Raw genomic sequence first — 19,620 nt, forward strand, 5'->3', positions numbered from 1 at the left:
CTTGCTTTGTTTAGGTGAAGTCATTACGCCCTTGGGACGAGGGTAACCAAGAAAGAGGTGATGGCCCCCTGACAGCCCGCATGCAGCAGGCCACTTGGGGCCAACTGTCTTTGCTTTTGCAAAGTGGCCATGCGGCCCATGTCAGCTTGTCAACAGGCAGTAACGCCATGTTTCATCTGAAATGGGGATCTAGGGGATGGGAGGTCACTGGCCTTAGCAGCGTCGTCATTATTCCTGCTGAATCCTGATGGGAGGCAGCTGCCCCTTGGAGTAGCTGTTTACCTTCTCACGATGTTCTGACTCTTCCCTCACATCACTCCTTCCTTTTCCCTCCATCAACAGCCTATGAGAACGTACTTCCCACGTCACCGGCAACATCGGTGGCCCAAAACCCACCTGCTTCAGCGCCTCCAGGTAAGGCCGTTCCTTCTTGTCTTGTGTCTTTGGATGGGACAGAGGTGACACGGTCACACGCCTTTCATCGCCCAGCAGGCCCCCCAGGCTTATTCATACAACTGTCTCCGGGCTCCCCTGGAGCCTGTCATGAGGCCTTATAGCTCCAAACCATTACCTCTGCCACAGGCTATTGACCCAGGCAAATCTCAGGCCACAAGCCCCGGGGGTTGAGGACTAGGAAAATAGACTCAGCCTCCTGGGAGGAGTGGGAGGGTCACACTGCAGAGAGTGCAGAGAGCGAGGCTAGAAGGTGAGCAGTCTTAACCCAGGTGCGATTAGCTTGGCGTCAGTTCTCAGACTGGTTGGCATCAAAGTGAAATTTTGAGCTTCATCAACATTCTGTTTTCAATTGGTCTGAAGTCTACATGGTTGCAGTCAGCAGTTTTCATCTGGTCAGGGTCCACTTCCTGCAAATACGACTTAGGATTCTGTGTCAGGCCTTTAAAGATGGATGCCATCAGACGCCTTAGAGCTGCACGTTGACATGGGACCCTCGTGGCAGCATGAAGGGTGTGGGTACAAAGCCACGGAAAGAAAGGAGAGCCAGGGTGGCAGAGGGCAGTCAGTCCTCAACAGGCAGAGGGAGCAGCCAGCACCCTGAGACCCCTTTCCTCCCCCAGGAGGCTGGGCCCCCGTGCGGCTGGTGGGCGGCCATGGGAGCTGCGCTGGCTGCGTGGAGGTTTTCTACCAGGGAGCCTGGGGGACAGTGTGTGACAGCCTCTGGGACCTGCCGGAAGCAAACGTTGTCTGCCGGCAGCTGGGCTGCGGTCGGGCCATGGAGGCCCCGGGCAAGGCCCACTTTGGGGAAGGTTCCGGGAAGGTCCTCCTGGACAACATGCAGTGCAGGGGGCATGAAGAGCACCTGGACGAGTGCTCCCACGCTGGCTGGTTTGCCTACAACTGTGGGCACGGGGAGGATGCTGGCGTGGTCTGTTCAGGTAACCCCGCTCCCTTCCCGGGCAGAGCCCAGCTGGGCCCTTTCGAGAAAGTCCTTTCCTAGGGACAGTGTAAAAAAATCACAATTGAGAGTAAAGCAGGACAGGAACTTCCCTGGCAGTGCAGTGGTTAAAAATGCTCCTTCCAGTGTGGGGAACTTGGGTTCGATCCCAGGTTGGGGAACTAAGATCCCACAGGCTGCAGAGCAACTAAGCCTGAGCGCTGCGATTAGAGAGCCTGCAACAAAGAACCAGTGCAGCCAAAATTTTGAGAAAAGAAAGCAGGATGTTTTTCACTGACAGCAGATGTTTTTATCTCTCCCACTTACAGATGCTGAATACTCAGTGGCCTTGCTACCAGGTGGGGAGTTCACATGTGCAGTTTCTTAAAACCTGGTGGGGGAGAATTCTGCAGGAAATTGAATGGGTTCTGTACTCCAAGCCCATAGAGTGGCTCAGAGATGTGGAGTCGCTGACTGTCCACTGGGAGAGAGGAAGAGCCCTTAGAAGTCATTTGGTCCCACCTCACCATCTACCTCTTCAATTCACTGTGCATTTCACGCTCAGGAAGCAGATTCAAAATTCCTTAAACTTCTGCACAGCGCTTTGGGGCTGTGAGGGGCTGGCAGTGAGATGCGGGTGGGGACTGGTTGAGATGGGAGAGGCAGTTATAGACACTTTCTGTCCATGGGCAGCAGAAGGCTGATGGGCCAGACCTGGCCCAAGTCAAGGCTCAGTTTAATTCCTACCCTCTCCTTGGCCCTCTCTCTGATCCTGGGCATTCTGGCCCCACATTGCTTCCTTGGTGTTGGTTTTCCCACGTGCTGTCAGCGTCAGTACCTGGAGTTTTCCACACTTGTGCCCCCTCTCCTTTATCAAACCCCTGGTCCCTTAATGCCTTGCCCTTGGCCAGCTCCTGGCCAAAGGGTGAGCCATGACCAGAACTGAGTGGACAAGGGTCTGATAAAGCTGCAGTCACATCCCTTCCTGGACTGTCAGCCTCAGGAGGTGGGAATGGATTGGTTATCGGAGAAAGTCTCCAATGGGAAGTTCTAGGTCAGGTGTTGCTGGCTGGAGAGATGTTGGGGACAGCAAGGAGCCACAGTGACCTTAGGTCTTGACCCACCATCTCTGAGCAGCACAGGTCAAAGGAAGCAGTCAGTCAGTGCCTCTTCCTGTACTTGCATTGCAGCCTCCTAACTCCCCTCACTGGGGTCACAGAAATTGGCTACAGGAGCCAGAATGTCCCATCTTTAGTTTTCTTAAATTCCCAAAATTTCAAATATCTCATTTACATTCTCTGATTCTCTGTATCCTTCTCTGTCCTTTCTTTTTCATCTTCCTTTTTTTTGTTTGTTTGTTTTGTTTTGTTTTGTTCCTCTCCTCTTGCTGGTGTCTTGGGCTTTCAGAAGCTCCGTTAAACTTTTCTTAGTACCTCTTGGAGATAAAGAGCTAGGATAACATGACAAGAGAATGTATGCGTCCAAGTCTGAAAGATCTGGATCAGTGCGTCTTCCCTCCTGCACGTGACCACCGCCTGCATGCTCTGCTTCACCCCCAGAGACTGGCTCAGGAGCTCTGGGAGGGGCCCTGATGATGCGTCTCTTCCTGGCTCCTTGGAGCCTCCTTGTGGGCCGTGTCCCCCTCGGTGCCAGCCAATGACCCCACTGCGTCTGATGACTTCCTTTGTCTTTGACAGGTCCCCCTCTGGATGTCGTGGCGGAGACAGAGGCTACAGGTGAGACCGGGTTGTCCTTGGCTGCCCTGATCATCGTCATCTAGCTCAGGCCCTAAAGTGATTTTTCGAGGAAATTGAGCAAAATACTATTGCCCTGTCTAAGTCACCCCTCTGAGCCTGCATTCTGAGAGATTTGTCCAGTAATGAAGGTCAATGAATTTATGGTTCCAGTTCCATTTCTATTAGTCCAAGAAGGTAATCCAAATGATCAAGTGTGGTCAGCCTTCCTGGTCTCCCAGCATGGACACCACATGTGCAGGACAGACATGGGGCCATCAGCACAGCCACATTGCCAGAGCACTACCCCAGGGCGTCATTTCAGAGGGCTTTCACCACAATGGGCACCTTCTCTGCCCTCTCTCCTTTTCTGACTCTCTGTGTCCTTCTCTGTCCTTTCTTTTTCATCTTCCTTTTTTGGTTTCTTTGCTTTGGCCAGTACCCTGGGCTTTCAGAAGCTCAGGATAAGCTTTTCTTAGCACCACCTGGAGCTGAAGGGCTAGGATAACGTAATGCCTGGAGGGCCTGGCTGGTCCTTCTAGGGAGGAGCCAGCTGAGTGTAGGTCTACTTCTTACCAGGTAATCTGATGGACAGCGCTGTTGCTGCAGCTGTCACCTCTCATTTTGAACTAAACATTGGACAGAAGACAAACAGACAAGCAGGTGGAGAATCAAATGGACAGGTGGATGGACAGGTGGACACAGAACAAATCAGAGCTGGAGAGGGTGGATGACTCAGGGCAACGTCTTTCCACTTAGTGGATTTTCAGTGGTCTAATTTCAATAAATGACAAGTGCTAGTGGGTAGAACACTGCCATCTTCATATATAGAAGCTCCACGTGAGCTTGACCTTAATTGTGAAAATTAAGTAGTTTATTCATTATTACTGACAACATGATAAAAATCAAAGCTATAGGATATAGGATGCAGTGTAACCGAAACTGGAGTCTGGCTGCTCACTGCTCAAAAGCCAAGAAAGACAAAGTTGGTGGAAAGGAAAGTTTGCCTTATCTTGGATGCCAGCAGTCGGGGGCTGGGGGAATGGCACCTGTCCTAGGGCTGACTCCCCTTTCCCCGACATTCAGGGGGCAAGAGCTTTTATAGGCTGAGGGAGGGGGCTACATGCAGAAACAACACAGTCAGCTCTGACCAGTGTCATCTTGGTACAGTTACAAACTAATTTAGTTCAGTTCAGTTCAGCCAGTCAGTCGTGTCCAACTCTTTGTGACCCCATAGACTGCAGCACTCCAGGCCTCCCTGTCCATCACCAACTCCTGGAGTTTTCTCAATTCATGTCCATTGAATCGGTGATGCCATCCAACCATCTCATCCTCTGTCGTCGCCTTCTCCTCACGCTTTCAATCTTTCCCAGAATCAGAGTCTTTTCCAATGAGTCAGTTCTTCTCATCAGGTAGCCAAAGTGTTGGAATTTCAGCTTCAATATCAGTCCTTCCAATGAACACCCAGGACCGATCTCCTTTAGGATGGACTGGTTGGATCTCCTTGCAGTCCAAGGGACTCTCAAGAGTCTTCTCCAACACCACAGTTCAAAAGCATCAATTCTTTGGCTCTCAGCTTTCTTTAAAGTCCATCTCTCACATCCATACATGACCACTGGAAAAACCATAGCCTTGACTAGACGGACTAGACAAATTAACTAGGTACAGTTAATTTTCAGTTCCGGGCTCAGTTTGTTTCCATTTCCTCTGAGGCCAATTCTCAGAATTGAGGCAGCTTCTGTCATGGGTACACTCTGCCCATCATATAGTTAACCTCTCCACCTGGTGGGGGTTTCAGTATCTACAAGACAGCTCACAGGATAGGGCTCAGAATATTATTTACAGCCCTTGAGGAGGAACTAAAGGTCTCTGACTTTGCTTACTAACTGCATTGTTATTATTGGGTCTCCTTTGACTGGTTTTCCTTTGTTTCTGCATGTTCTCCCCTCTCTGATTAAACTTAGTCTTTAGCTAAAGCTTTTCTGCAGACAAAAGGCAGGTGGAGGACGTGGGGGATGGGCAGGCAAGGACCATAGAGTCCTGATCCATTTTACCAGCACTGGGGAGTAACCAAGGGAAAGGTTCAGGCTGATTCTGGATAACTGCCCTACCCAGAAAGCGCATGTCAGAGGCAAAATTCTCTTGAGATCAAGAGATACTACAAACTTCAGACTTAATATCATGTCCTAATTCCTAAGTTTACAAGAATTTTTTGACTAGGTTATACCTCTGCTACATCCTACGATGTACCCAACAAAGCAATGACCCATGAAACCTTTTGAGGGGGAAAAAAATGAAAGAAAAAAGAATGTCAACTATAGTGAACTGAACAATGAAAAAAACTGAAATTCTGAAATATCTCTCTGCTTTTAGGAAAATCTCAATGTGGCAGAATCATTACTAACTCATCTGGAGCGATCAGGAATCCCCCTAGGAATAAAATGCATGACAACATAACGTGTGTGTGGGAAATCAGAGCCAATGCATCTGACCACATACGACTGGCATTTCCATACCTTAAGTAAGTCAGAAGGACTTTCCTTAAGTGCACCGTGTAGTGTAAGATTCCAGACATTTATTTCTTTGGTTGATTCCTGTAATTAAAAGAGTCTTTTCTTTTTAAGTTTCTATTTTGAGCTAACTGTTGGAGAAGACTCTTGAGAGTCCCTTGGACTGCAAGGAGATCCAAGCAGTCCATCCTAAAGGAGACCACTCCTGGGTGTTCATCGGAAGGACCGATGCTGAGGCTGAAACTCCAATACTTTGGCCACCTCATGCAAAGAGTTGACTCATTGGAAAAGACCCTGATGCTGGGAGGGATTGAGGGCAGGAGGAGAAGGGGACAACAGAGGATGAGATGGCTGGATGGCATCACCGACTCAATGCACATGAGTTTGGGTGAACTCTGGGAGTTGGTGATGGACAGGGAGGCCTGGCGTGCTGTGATTCATGGGGTCGCAAAAAGTCAGACACGACTGAGCGACTGAACTGAACAGACACATAAAAAGCTACAAAAATAACACAGAGTCCCATGTCCCCTTCACTCTTCTTTCTCCATTGGTGACATCTTATATAACTATAGAATAGTATCAAAAACACAAGTATAATGCTGTTAGCTGGAATATAGACTTACTCTGTTTTCACCATTTTTCACTTGCACTTATGTGTGTGTGTAGTTCTGTGCAATTTTATCCAATGTATATGTCCATGTCTAGGTCCTCTGCGTTTCCCCAGTGGCTCAGCAGTAAAGAATCTGCTAGCAGTGCAAGAACCGCAGGAGACATGGGTTCGATCCCTGAGTCGGGAAAATCCCCTGGAGGATGGTATGGTAGTCCTCCACTGCAGTATTTTTGCCTGGAGAATCCCATAGACAGAAGAGCCTGGAGGGCTACATTCCACAGGGTCGCAAAGTGTCAGCCACAACTAAAGTGACTTAGCACACATGCACGCATGCCCAGGTCCATGAAACCACCACTACAATCTAGAACAGCCATCCCCAACCTTTTGAGCATGAGGGACCAGCTTCGTAGAAGACAATTTTTCCACAGATGGCGTGGGATGGTTTCAGGATGATTCACATGAATTTTATTTATTGTGTACTTTGTTTTTATTATTGTATAACTCCACGTCAGATCACTAAGCATTTTAGGTCTCGGCGGTCGGGGACCCTTGATCTAGAAGCAGAAAGTGTGTTCTCCAACCACAAAGGGGTGACTACTTTGTCCTGCATGTTTACAGCCACCCCAGCCTCTGTCCCTGGCAGCCACTAAACTATTCTCCGGTTCTATGCAGTTTTGTCATTTTGAGACCCTTCAATCTATGGCGTCATACAGTATTCTTTAAAGATTCACTTTTCTCACTCTGCTTAAGGCCTTTGAGCTCCATCCAGGCTGTTGCCTGTATCAAGAGTTTGTTCCTTGTCATTGCTGAGAAGGGTTCCGTTGTGTGGAAACCAGAGTTTGTCTGACCATTTCTTCCAGTGAAGGACGTTCGGGCTGTTCCCAGCCCCTCTATTGTATGTAAAGCTTCTATGAGCATTCATACACAGGTTTTGGCATGAACTTAAGTTTTCATTTCTCTGGGATTGATGATTGAGAATCAATTGGTAGGTCGTGTAGTATGTACATTAAAGAACACGTCAAACTATTTTCCAGAGTGACTGCCATTTTGCATTCCTTCCAACAACATATGACAAACATAATTTCTCCATATCCTAGCCAGCATTTGCTGTGATTTTTTGTATTTTTGTTGTTTTTGTTCAATTATGTCTGTCTCTTTGCAACCCCACGGACTGCAGGCTTCCCTGTCCGTCACCAACTCCTGGAGCTTGATCAAACTCATGTCCACTCAGTTGGTGAGGCCATCCAGCCATCTCATCATCTGTCATCCCCTTCTTCTCCTGCCTTCAGTCTTTCCCAGCATCAGGGTCTTTTCTAATGAGTTGGCTCTTTGCATCAGGTGATATCCATTAATTTCTGTGTTGGCAAAAATTTTTTAGCAAAAACCATTTTTAGCAAGCAGGTCTTGTATATGTGTTGTTAAATGTATATGTTGGTGTTTCTTTTTTCTTTTTGAAGTGATTGTAGATAATACTGTTTTATAATTTTGGTTTCCACATGTTTGTTAGAAATATGATTGATTTTTGTGCCCATGAATTTGTAGTTAAAATGAAATTCACCTTGTATACTTTGTATAGGGGTGTGTGTGTGTGTGTGTGTGTGTGTGTATGTGTGTGATGGGGTGTGAGAGAGAGAGCTTGATAGTATGTGTGTATGTATTTCACCTTGCTGGCTAAAGATACAGATTCCATGGAACCCTCAGACCTAATAAAACAGGAAAATTTAAGTTTTAATATTATAAATTGTCAAGGTTGATATCATTCATAGGTGAATGTTTTATGGAAACTAACCTTCAGAAAAAAATTATTTATTGCTCTTGACTTTTGCTTCATCAAACTATGACTTGGAACAGACATCTCATCAGGCTGAGATGTGAAAATGGTTTTCTGATTCCCGCGTTCTGTACAAAACTTCACAATAAGGAACAACAAAATCAGATGACTTCCACAAAGCCAGCTGAGCCGATTTGGCAGTGCACCTCCCTCTCGGGCAGGTCGGCTGCTGAAAGCCTGGACGCAGGTTGTTTGAACCCTGGAGCCACATCCTAGGGGCTGCCCATTGGCTGGCCCTGCCCTTGGGCCCAGGTTTCAAGGTACCTGTGGCCTCAGGGTGCTCAAGGCCTCATCAGGGTTACACCTACGATTCCAGGCTTCTCTCCCCTCTTCTAGTTAAAATCCCGTTCCCAAAGGTAATGGCTCTCAGAAAAAAATGGGGTAAAAGGAATCGACTATGTTTGGGCCCACCCTGGTGGCTCAGGCAGTAAAGACTCTGCCTGCAGTACAGAAGACCTGGGTTCGATCCCTGGGTCGGGAAGATGCCCTGGAAAAGGAAATGGCCACCCACTCCAGTATTCTTGCCTGGAGAATTCTGTGGACAGAGAAGCCTGGCAGGCTACAGTCCATGGGGTGGCAAAGAGTCGGACATGACTGAGGGACTTCACACACACACACACACACACACACACACACACACACACAATGTTCGAAAGATGACAGCGTTTTGATCTTGCCCCAGCCTCTTGATAGCAGCAGAATAGTCTGCCTCACAGCAGACCTCTGAGATCTGCTGAGGGGGAGACTGAAGCTCCCATGGTGCTTGCTTCCCCAGCCTAGACTGCACCAATGAGTATTTTGAAATCCTGGACGGCCCTCCATCCTCAGCAAAGTCCCTGGGGAAGACCTGCTCTGGAACCTATCTCACCTACTCGTCGTCCTCCAGCTCACTGACGCTCGTGTACCACCGAAGTTACAACAACATAGGGAAAAACTTCACTGCGTATTATTACTCTGAAGCCAAAGGTAAGAAAGAGTAGCTAAAGGAAAACGATCTGGAGCTGGGCTGTCTGCTCGGGGACTCTGGGATTTCGGGCAAGAGACTCAGCCTCTCCATGCCTCGGTCCTGTCCCTGTGTAACGGGGAGAAGAGAGCCTTACTTCTTAGGTTTGCTGTGAGTGTTCCCGGAAAAGATGCAAGTAGAGCCCTCTGCACGGTGATGCATGTCATAAATGCTCAGTAATTGGCAGCCTCATCACGGGCTGTTCTTTCTCATGTAACCATCTGATGTCAGGCAGCCCACTAGGAAGACACTGCTGAAGTTACTGTGAGTACTGGGTGGGTGTCTAGAGAAGAAGGTGTGATCCCAGCCTAAGGGAGTCTCATGTACAACCTAGAAGGAATCCAAGACAAACACATGGCATAATTCAAGGACAAGTAAAGCACAGTGGTGCTAGTGGTAAAGAACCCGCCTGCCAATGCAGAAGATGTACGAGATGCAAGTTCAATCCCGGCGTCGGGAAGATCCCCTGGAGAAGGGCCCGGCAACTCACTCCACTATTCTTGCCTGGAGAATCCCATGGACAGAGGAGTTGTCCCGAGGACGTGCACCGATGGGTCCTGTACTCTTTACCACAAAGAGGAAAGAGTCTGAACTGGTGAAGAGTTCTAGCATCCTCCGTGTCCAGGAAGCTGCTCATAAATCTCTGTAATCTTAGCAAGTGCCAGGGGAACTCACTGAGCGAGCTCGGGGAAAGTGCTGTTAAACACAAAGGAGACACTCTGGGGCACAAGGTGGGCCAGGGGAAGTCACTGGGATTGGCATTTAACAATTACTGATGATGATTCTCTTGTGTTTGCAGATGCTGTTTCACAGACTCCACATCTAATCAGTGAGTCACCTTTACTGACATTACTTAATCTTCATTCGATGTTCATGGTTATTCACTTGTCCCCGCTCCGGGTGTTTTTACTGTCATAGTCTGACCTCTTTTATGTATGTTCCCTAATTTCCTTTGTAAATCCACCTTATTTGAGAGAGGCTGTCCACACAAGTTACACAAGTATGAAGACAGTAGTAGAACTAAGTTACACACAGTAACCGCTGGGTACTGTATATTGATAAATTAGCCATTTGATTTCCTTAATTCCTTGTTTTTATCAAAGACAATGAAAGGCATCTAATCAGACACTCCACATGCAGGGAAAGTTGATAACAAAAACCTAAAGCAGAAGCTTGCAGAAGAAAGAGCTGTTTTCCCCCGAAGAGCACTGATAGTGAGTGTATTTTAACACGAAATGGCACAATGTAAATTGCCGGGGACCAGCCCCGGCTGATCCAGGGTATTCGAAGGAGAGACTGCGTAGGCGAAGATCAGGAAACAATTGCTTAATTAAACGTTAATTAAGGATATAAAGAGTAATAGAATGAGGATAGCTCAGTAGGAAAATTCAGTGAAGAAAAGAGGCTGAAATAAGGATAGCTCAGTGAGGAAATTCAGTGGAGAAAAGAGGCTGAATAATTCAGCCAGAAGGTAAGAGAAAGAACGACATGGTGAGACCAAGTTTCGGTGAACAAGGCCCGCACTTTATTTTTCAAAGTAGTTTTTATACCTTAAGTTATGCATAGAGGATAATGGGGGAAGGGGTAGAGTCTTGCAGCAAACCAGGCTTTCTTCCTGCAAACTTATCATATGCAAAAGCTTAGGTGATTTGCATCATCTTCTGGCCCGGAGGCCTGTTAACATTTTAAGACCTTTTCTTCAGAAAACTTATTTTTCTCTAAAGGTGATTGGTCAGGAGCCACCCTCCAAAAGCATTAGATAAAGTTGCATTCCTACAGAGCAAAGGTGTGGTGGGCTATAACAAGAAAAAGAATTAACTCAAGGGTCCCAGGTTACAAACATTGAGGCAACTGCTTACATTTCTATACACCCATTATATCAATCAATACACCGCCAAGGACACAGTAGGTAAGGGATATGGAGACTTAGCAGCAAACATTGGCCCAACAAGTGAAAAACCCTTCACCAATACAATTTCTAATCAATCTTTTAACTACTCAAAGGAATCTGTGTTTAGACAGTTTAGAACATCTCCTGCCTCTCACAGTTGGGAGGCTCTGAACAATCACATGTTGCCGGTAAAAACCTATTCAGGCAGGCTAGAGGACTTCCAAAGGAGTTTGTAGGTTGAAACACTGTCACACCCAAGAATTATTAACTGGAGCTGTAAGCTAACTCTTTTTTCAGAGAGAGGTAGTGGGGGACAGCCCCCCGTAAAGTCAGAGGTATAGGTGAAAGCACAAAGCAGAAAGTAGGCAGACTCTGGTTTGGGGGGTAGATTGCTCGAGAATTTCCAGGGAGACTCCTGAGGCTTGATCCCACCTTTGCGTATGCCAAGCCTCCTTCCTCATGACCTTTGCCAGAGGCGGAGCTCGCTCCCCGCAGTAAATGCCAAGTTTCCATGGCTGGCCAGAGGAGGAATATTACTCTCGTTGGATCTCACAGCCCTGGCCAACATCGAGACTCACCTGTAAGGAGAATTTGACTTCGGAGGTCACAGAGTATAAGGACAATAGGAAAAATGAATTGGCATTTAGTGGAGATCTCAGACTTGTCTGCATCCTCCCATTTTACTCAAGGGTGTCTTCTTGTATCCACAGCAATCCCAACAGCAACACCCAGAATGGTAACAGCAAGACCAGGTAAGCCACGGAACACACGCACACACCCATTGTCCTTGCCTCTGGGTGGCTGTGTTTATGTCTGCATCTGTAGCTGCTTCATAGGCAGAGGTTGGACCGACTGCAAGTGGTTCGTCTACTTGCAAATATTTGCCCGCTGACCCTGTGCAGACTTTTCAGGGCCATTCAGAGCTCTTGGGATCTTTTGGCTCTAAGATCCTAGAACGAGCAGACTTCATTTTTTCAGCACCTTTCGGAGTCATCAAAGTCTGAGCAACTTATAAGCACCCTCCAGTGGGTTTCTGCCTTTTCTTTTTACGGCCTGTCCTGCTCATTTTTAACCTCACACCTGTATCACTAATACACTTGTTCCAAGTGAGTAGAGTGCCAGACGCATTCCAGGGGCAGTGAGCTAAAATAGCAGAGAGAAGAAAAATAGTGAACTTTGGAATCAGGAGAAATGAGTTGAGACCAGCTACTGACCAGACATGGGATTTAGGCTAAGTCACTTTGCTTCTCTGGGCTTCCCCAGTGGCTCACCAGTAAAGAATTTGCCTGCAATGCAGGAGCCATAGGAGATACAGGTTTGATCTCTGGATTGGGAGGATCCCCTGGAGAAGGAAACAGCAACCCACTCCAGTCTTCTCCTCTGGAAAATCCCATGGACAGAGAAGCCGGACAGGCTATAGTCCATGGTGTCACAAACAGCTGGACATGACTGAAGCAATTTAGCATGCACGTGTGCACTTTGGTTCTCTAGCTATCAGTGTCCTCAGAGATAAAACTGGCTTATCTTCCTGAGTTACTATGAAGTTGTAGGTGGACACACAAACACATACACACACACACACAAAAGCACTTCAGAAAATCACAAATCACTGTGCAAGTTATTCTGTTTTTCTGCATTTAGCCAACACAGGTTGGCATATAGCTCTGGCCCAATAGATGTTCATTTAATGCATGTTAAAAAGGCTAAATGTTGTTTTGACAGTTTTAACGACTTTAGTGTCACTTTAGTGACAGTTTTGTTTTTTATTTTCGTGACTAGTTGACTGACCTTTTACTGAGTCCTCCATCCCAAGCAGTCGTGTGGGGTGAGGAGCTCAGCTAGCCCCAGAGGAGTGAGCATGCGCCCAGGAGGCTATGCTCACCCGGTCTCTGTCTGCAGGGGACTGGCCGGAGCTGCGGCTGGTGGGCGGCTCAGGACGGTGCTCAGGACGCGTGGAGGTCCTGCATGAGGGGGCCGGGGGCACCGTGTGCGACGACCTGTGGGACCTGAATGAAGCTGAGGTCGTGTGCCGGCAGCTGGGGTGCGGTCAGGCCGTGTCCGCCCTCGGGAAGGCCCACTTCGGCCCGGGCTCTGGAGACATCTTCCTGGACAACGTGCAGTGTGCCGGGGCGGAGCGCTACCTGGGCCAGTGCGCCCACTCGGGCTGGTCGGAGCACAACTGTGGCCACCACGAGGATGCTGGGGTCATCTGCTCAGGTAGCCTCTCTTCTGCCGGTCACCACCCAAGTGCCTCAGGACCACCCTGCTAGAATTCAGAGTCAGCCAGGGACGAAGACGGGCTTCCCTGGTGGCTCTGTGCTAAAGAAACTGCCTGCCAAGCACGAGATGTAGGATCAATCCCTGGGTCAGGAAGGTCTCCTGGAGCAGGAACTAGCAACCCACTCCAGTATTCCTGCCTGGGAAATTCCATGGACCTGGAGGCCACAGTCCATGGTTGCAAGAATTGGACAGGACTTAGAGACTAAACCGCCACCACCAGGGTTGAAGACAGGAATCTCAAACATGTAGCATTTGATGTTTGCTTTATCCCTTTAGGGCTTCCCTGTGGCTCAGCTGGGAAAGAATCCACCTGCAATGCAGGAGACCTGGGTTCAATCCCTGGGTTGGGAAGATCCCCTGGAGAAGGGAACGGCTACTCACTCCAGTATTCTGGCCTGGAGAATTCCATGGACTGTATAGTCCATGGGGTCGCAAAGAGCTGGACACAACTAAACAACTTTCATTTCACTTCACTTCACTTATCCCTTCTAAGTTGGTCGAACAGATAAGATTTCAACTGATTCCCAGAATAAAATCTTAAAATTTTCTAATTTGAGAGTAAGAATTACCAAAGGAATGTGTGCTTTACCGCATACAGACATATGAAAAAAATGATTAATTACGGGGATTTTTAAGGAGTATTTCTAAATATCTTTGTTTAAAGGGGCAGCCAATGTAGTAAATCTAAGGAAGATTGCGGAGCTGGCAAACTCGAGTCTGGATCTCGGAGCTGGTGATGATACTCAGACAGCATTTGATCAACTCTTAAGCTCTTGGAGCCTCAGTTTCTTCATCTGTAAAATGAGGAGACTGCTTGCTTTCTGGCAGGATTGCTGAAAGGGCTCCTTCAGGCTGTCTTTTGGATAGCACCTGCAGAGTTTCAGTACCTGACAAAGGGCTGCATTTTTGGCAGTTTTTACTACCGTTTTCCTCATTCGGTCATCTAACACCAGAGAATCAGTAAACTAAAATGGCTGATTTTAATTGCCTTGAGACAGCTTTTCCAAAGTACTTTGGGACAGAGACTTCCACAGCGGTCTAGTGGTTAAGACTTCACCTTCCAGGGCAAACGGCGAGGGTTCAATCCCTAGTGAGGGAGCTCCAATCCCATATGCCTTGTGGCCAAAAAACAAAACGTAAAACAGAAGCAGTATTGTAACAAATTCAATAAAGACGTTAAAAATGGTCCACATTAAAAAAAAAAAATATATATATATATATATATATATATCTTTAGGTGTGAACAGTTAGAAGTGAGTTAATCACCTCTGGAAGGTCTAGTAACAGCCCTTTCCAATAGCGAGATATCTCTGTAAACTAGCAGCTGTAATACCTGGTGTGATTCGAGAGATTTGGTAAGTAGAACTTGAAAGAGCACTTGTTCATTGACATGCCACATGAGACGAAGTTGGTGCCTGGAGCTTTTAACTGGTTGTTGTTGTTCTGTCACCAAGTCATGTACAATTCTTTGCAACCCCATAGACTGCAGCACGCCAGGCTTCCCTGTCCTTCACTCTCCCAAATTCATATCCACGGAGTCAGTAGGGCTATCTAACCATCTCATCCTCTGCCACCCTCTTCTCTTTTTGCCTTCAATCTTCCCCAGCAGCGAGGTCTTTTCCAGTGAGTCAGCTCTTTGCATCGGGTGGTTTAACTGGGGCACGTCTTTTTTTAATTAATTTATTTGTATTTGCTTGGCTGTGCCAGGTCTTAGTCGTGGCACTACGGGTCTGAAGTCTTCCTTGAAGTGTGCTGAATCTTTAGACATGGCATGCAAACTCTCAGGTGCAGAATGTGGGATCTAGTTCCCTAAGGACTGAACCTGGCCCCTTGCACTGGGAGCATGGAGTCTTAGCCACTGGACCACCAGGCAAGTCCCAGGAGGCGCATATTTTAAAACACTGTCTTGTTTGCTGGAGCATTCACTCACCCATATGCTTACTTGGAGGTGTCTTATTATCTGTGGCACATCCAACCCAGTCACAGCCTCATGGGGTGTTTTTTATTCCTAAGTTTCAATGTACTGGGGAATGACTGTCCAAATCTGAAGTGTGGAGTGTTAGTCACTCAGCTGTGTTCTCAGACTCTTTGTGATCCCATGGACTGTAGCCCACCAGGCTCCTCTGTCCGTGGAATTCTCTAGGCAAGGATACTGGAGTGGGTTGCCATTCCCTTCTCCAGGGGATCTTCCCGACCCATGGGTTGAACCCATGTCTCCTGAACTGCAGGCAGATCCTTTACCATCTGAGCTACCATGAGATGCCCTCAATGTGAAACTCATCTGCTACAAAATCAGGAGTCTAGGTCATATCATCCCAAATGTGTGCATCCATCTGACCATTTTCTCATAACACAGTAACCAACCAACAACCAGCAAGAAACTTCCTGTATCTATAGCCGAATCTGTTTCTCCCAATACTGTGATATTTACAGGGACTCATTTTTCCCATATCAGATGAATAATCATTTATAAGGATGTAAGGAAAAATTTTGCTGTTGGTTATGAAAGTCAGGATTTCAGAAAAAGACTGACATATTTTTTCTCTACGTGAACAGATGCGGGAGACTCATCTAACAGCTCAGGTAGGTCACGCCTTTTTTTTGATGGGACTTGAACATCAGCTCTTTGTGATTTATTGCTGGGCTCAGTTCATCCTTTGTCTAAGCTGCTGATATTTTCATGGCTTTAAGATGCCACTTAAAAGTGTTATGTGGAATTACTCCTTTTGATATCGTTACAGGTGATGGCATCTCTATGTGTGTGGGTTAGAGACACATACGTGCAGGCGTGAAATGGCACTTCAGGGTCTTTTTGCAAAAGCTTTCCCCTTACTCAAAGGCGTTTCCCTGAGTCTGTCCTTGACTGGGTCCTTCTCAGTGTTTTAAGGGGAGTCTTGCAGCCACATCCCATCACTCTCTTGAGCGCACCCTGGTCTTTCTTTACACGGCCTTGTACTGGTGTGAGAAAGCACTACACTCGCGTCTGTGTTTAATTAACAGACTGCAGGCTTCCTGAGGCAGGAGACATACCTCTTTGATTTGCAGCCGTATCTTTAGAGCTTAACATGAAAGGCAGTCAGTTTCACTTCGAACACTGTTGAAGTGACATTACACTGACTGAAGGCCCCACAGTCTGAATGCGACTCAGACACACATGAGAAACGTGAGGGACGGGCCCCAAGGGTCAAGACAGGGCATGTCCCCGCACACCGGCATCGCCCGCTGGCCTCCTGGGGACTCACGGGCCCCTCTCTGTCTGCAGGGGACTGGCCGGAGCTGCGGCTGGTGGGCGGCTCAGGACGGTGCTCAGGACGCGTGGAAGTCCTGCACGAGGGGGCCTGGGGCACCGTGTGCGATGACCTGTGGGACCTGAACGAAGCCAAGGTCGTGTGCCGGCAGCTGGGGTGCGGTCGGGCCGTGTCCGCCCTCGGGAAGGCCCACTTCGGCGCGGGCTCTGGAGACATCTTTCTGGACAATCTGCAGTGCGCTGGGGCGGAGCGCCACCTTGGCCAGTGTGCCCACTCGGGCTGGTCGGAGCACAACTGCGGCCACCACGAGGACGCTGGGGTCATCTGCTCAGGTAGCCTTTCCCCGCTTGGGCTATAATTTCAGATGTTGTGGTTGAAGACATTGTGAAACTATGCATCCCAGGTGGAATTTTTCAACCATCCATCTGCTCATTCTGTTGTCAGCCAATCCATGAGTGCCCACCGTGTGCCAGGCCCTGGGCTCAGGCACAGTGTCCAGTGTGCCAGGCACTGGGCCCAGGCACACGCCCTGCCCTGGGCAGCCCCCGGTTGCACGTGGGAGACCTCGAATGTTAGGGTGAACTGGTGCCCCACAGCCCCGCCTTGCTGAATCCTGGGCCCACCCCACCCCTAGAGATTGTGATCAACTGGGTTTGGGAAGGGACAGTGGAATCTGCATTTTAACAGATGATCCAGGTGATCCTGCATAAGAGGGGCCACAGGTAATCCAGCCCTGGTGACCAGGGAAGGGGCAGAGTTGACCCAGATGCTCTACCCCAAGCTCTGAGGCCAAGGACCCTGCCGGAGGAGGACTGGAATGACCCAGGAGCAGCGCTCTAAGTCCTGGGCCCAAAAAGACCATGGTCCTCCCCACTTCATCCCCACTGGCCTCCTTGTTACCCTACCTCCTCCAAACTTTGGATTCACTAAAGAGAGTGACCTGTTGTCTTTTTTTGTGCATTCAGATTCAAAAGACCTACCTCCTCCCACACCTCCAGGTATGTCCATATTTTTGTTGTTGTTGTTCAGGCAACTTTATAATAATAATAACATCGAATACTTATAAATGCTTTCAGGCACGGTTTTGGGGCCTTATACCTATGTAACTTATTTAATATGCACAATAACCTCTTAAAGTAAGTAATTTGCTTATTCCCATTTTCCAGATAGGTAAACTGAGATACAGAAAATTAGTAATGTACCAAGGTGTAGCCATTGGACTTGAACCACAGGTGTCAAGGCTCTTGACCACCAATCTAATATACCACATCTGTTCATTGGCCCCAACTACACAAAGACCAGGCAAAAACTAACACAAAAAGTGGGAGACATTTAGCTCAGGCTACTACTTTAATCTTCAGGAAGTGAAACTGTTAATCCCTCAGTCATGTCTGACTCTTTGCAGCCCCATGGACGGTAGCCCACCAAGCTCCTCTGTCCATGGAATTCTCCAGGCAAGAATACTGGAATGCGTAGGCATTCCCTTCTGCAGAGGATCTTCCTGACCCAGGGACTGAACCCAATTCTCCTGTATTGCAGGCGGATTCTTAACCATCTGAGCCACTGGGGAAACCTGCAAAAAGGCATTTTAAATATTCTTTTACAGAAAGAGTAACTTGAGATGCACAGAGGTTAAGTGACTCTCGTAGGATCACTCAACAAGTTAGTGTGGAGACTAAGCTTTGATACTAATCAGTCTGACCCCAAAGTACATACTCTTGGGAATCTTTTGCTTGTTTTCAAACAGTTTTTAAAGTTAATGATTGAATGATATTCTTATATAATAAAAACTGAAGATTGGAAAAGCCAAACACCACATGATGTGATGATTCTGAAATGATGCTGAAGGCAGTGAAAAGGTGTTTTGTTTCATTGCAACAAACAAACAAGCCTGATGCTAGGGTTTCTGAATAAACTCATTTATTTAATCCCTACAATTGAGGATTAGGGAGATCAAGAAGCCCTCCCAGGATAACTCAGTTAGAAAGTAGTAAAACTGGAATTTTAAGCCCCATCTCTCACCCTTTGAATCCTGTCTGCACACAGCCTCAGAAAACACCGCAGGGCACACGTCATTAGCAGGAGCATCTGACTCAGTCATCTGCCTGAAGAAGACCTGAATGTGTTCTGAGTATTCCTGGAGGGAGACCAGCTTTGTGTGTTGGGGTCGTGAGTGAGAGGAGAAAGGCCATCTAAAGTTAAAGGGCCAGCGCGGGGGGCAAGGGCAGTGGATATTCAAATTAAGCCTCATCTATAGTTTGCTCATTTATGTAATTCAGCTAAACTGAAAATTACATGGATGATGGTGAAATGGGGAAGACCATATTTCATGAATGTTGGCTCAGCGGTAAAGAATCTGCTTGCAATACAGGAGACTTGGGTTCGATCCCTAGGTTGGGAAGATCCCCTGGCGTAGGAAATGGCAACCCACTCCAGTATTCTTGCCTGGAAAATCCCATGGAGAGAGGAGGCTGGTGGGCTACAGTCCATGGGGTTACAAGAGTCAGACACGACTTAGCGTCTACACCACTGCCACCGTATTGCATGAAAGGAGCCATCTGGCCCTCTCTTGCTGCTCTAAAATGTAGTGGTTTAAAGCAGCAACCACTGAGTTATAGGCCACGGTTTGGTGGGTCAGGAATTGGGGCAGGGCTTGGCTGGGAGAGCCTTCTGCTCCACGCAGAGTACAGCAGGTCCTCCCAGGGGCTGGTCTGGAGAGTCCAGGACAGATGCACTCTCATGCCTGGGGTCCTGGTGGGGGCTCAGCCAAGGGCCTGCTTCCTCTCCAGGTGGGCTCAGGGCCTCTCCAGCAGGGGAAATCAGACTTCTTACAGAGTGGCTCAGGCTGGCTCAGGGTGCCATGAGCAAGCCCGTGTTCCCAGAGACAGGAAGTGGAAGCTGCCAGTCTCTTATGGCACAGCACAGCTTCTGCCATATTCTGCTGGCCAGAGCTTCCACAGAGACCACCCAGGCTCCAGGGAGGGGACCAGGCCCCACCCTGTGACCAGAGGCATGTTGGAGAACCTGTAGCCTTCTTTAGCCTGCCCCAGGACCGTAGATAACATTCAGTCAGCACCTTCACACTTTTCTCCATTTGCCCTAAGTACATGGACATTTCTAA

The 19,620-nt window shown here is 48.0% G+C and overlaps 1 protein-coding gene across 1 annotated transcript in view; it reads left to right on the top strand.

Annotated features, from left to right (window-relative positions):
• The window catches only part of LOC147344470 (scavenger receptor cysteine-rich domain-containing protein DMBT1-like), a 100,131-nt gene that overhangs the window by 26,325 nt on the left and 54,186 nt on the right, over window positions 1–19,620 (top strand). Inside the window, 11 exon segments of the mRNA XM_086378085.1 lie at window positions 343–414; window positions 1,077–1,394; window positions 3,091–3,129; window positions 5,500–5,647; window positions 8,853–9,043; window positions 9,880–9,909; window positions 11,682–11,723; window positions 12,871–13,188; window positions 14,276–14,295; window positions 16,528–16,831; window positions 17,465–17,497. Of these exon segments, the coding sequence (XP_086234211.1) occupies window positions 343–414; window positions 1,077–1,394; window positions 3,091–3,129; window positions 5,500–5,647; window positions 8,853–9,043; window positions 9,880–9,909; window positions 11,682–11,723; window positions 12,871–13,188; window positions 14,276–14,295; window positions 16,528–16,831; window positions 17,465–17,497 (1,515 nt within the window).

Source organism: Bos grunniens, chromosome 26 (genome assembly GCF_055505025.1).
Source record: "Bos grunniens cultivar Pamir isolate PY7600 chromosome 26, Bosgru_T2T1.0, whole genome shotgun sequence".
Lineage (NCBI taxonomy): Eukaryota > Metazoa > Chordata > Mammalia > Artiodactyla > Bovidae > Bos > Bos grunniens.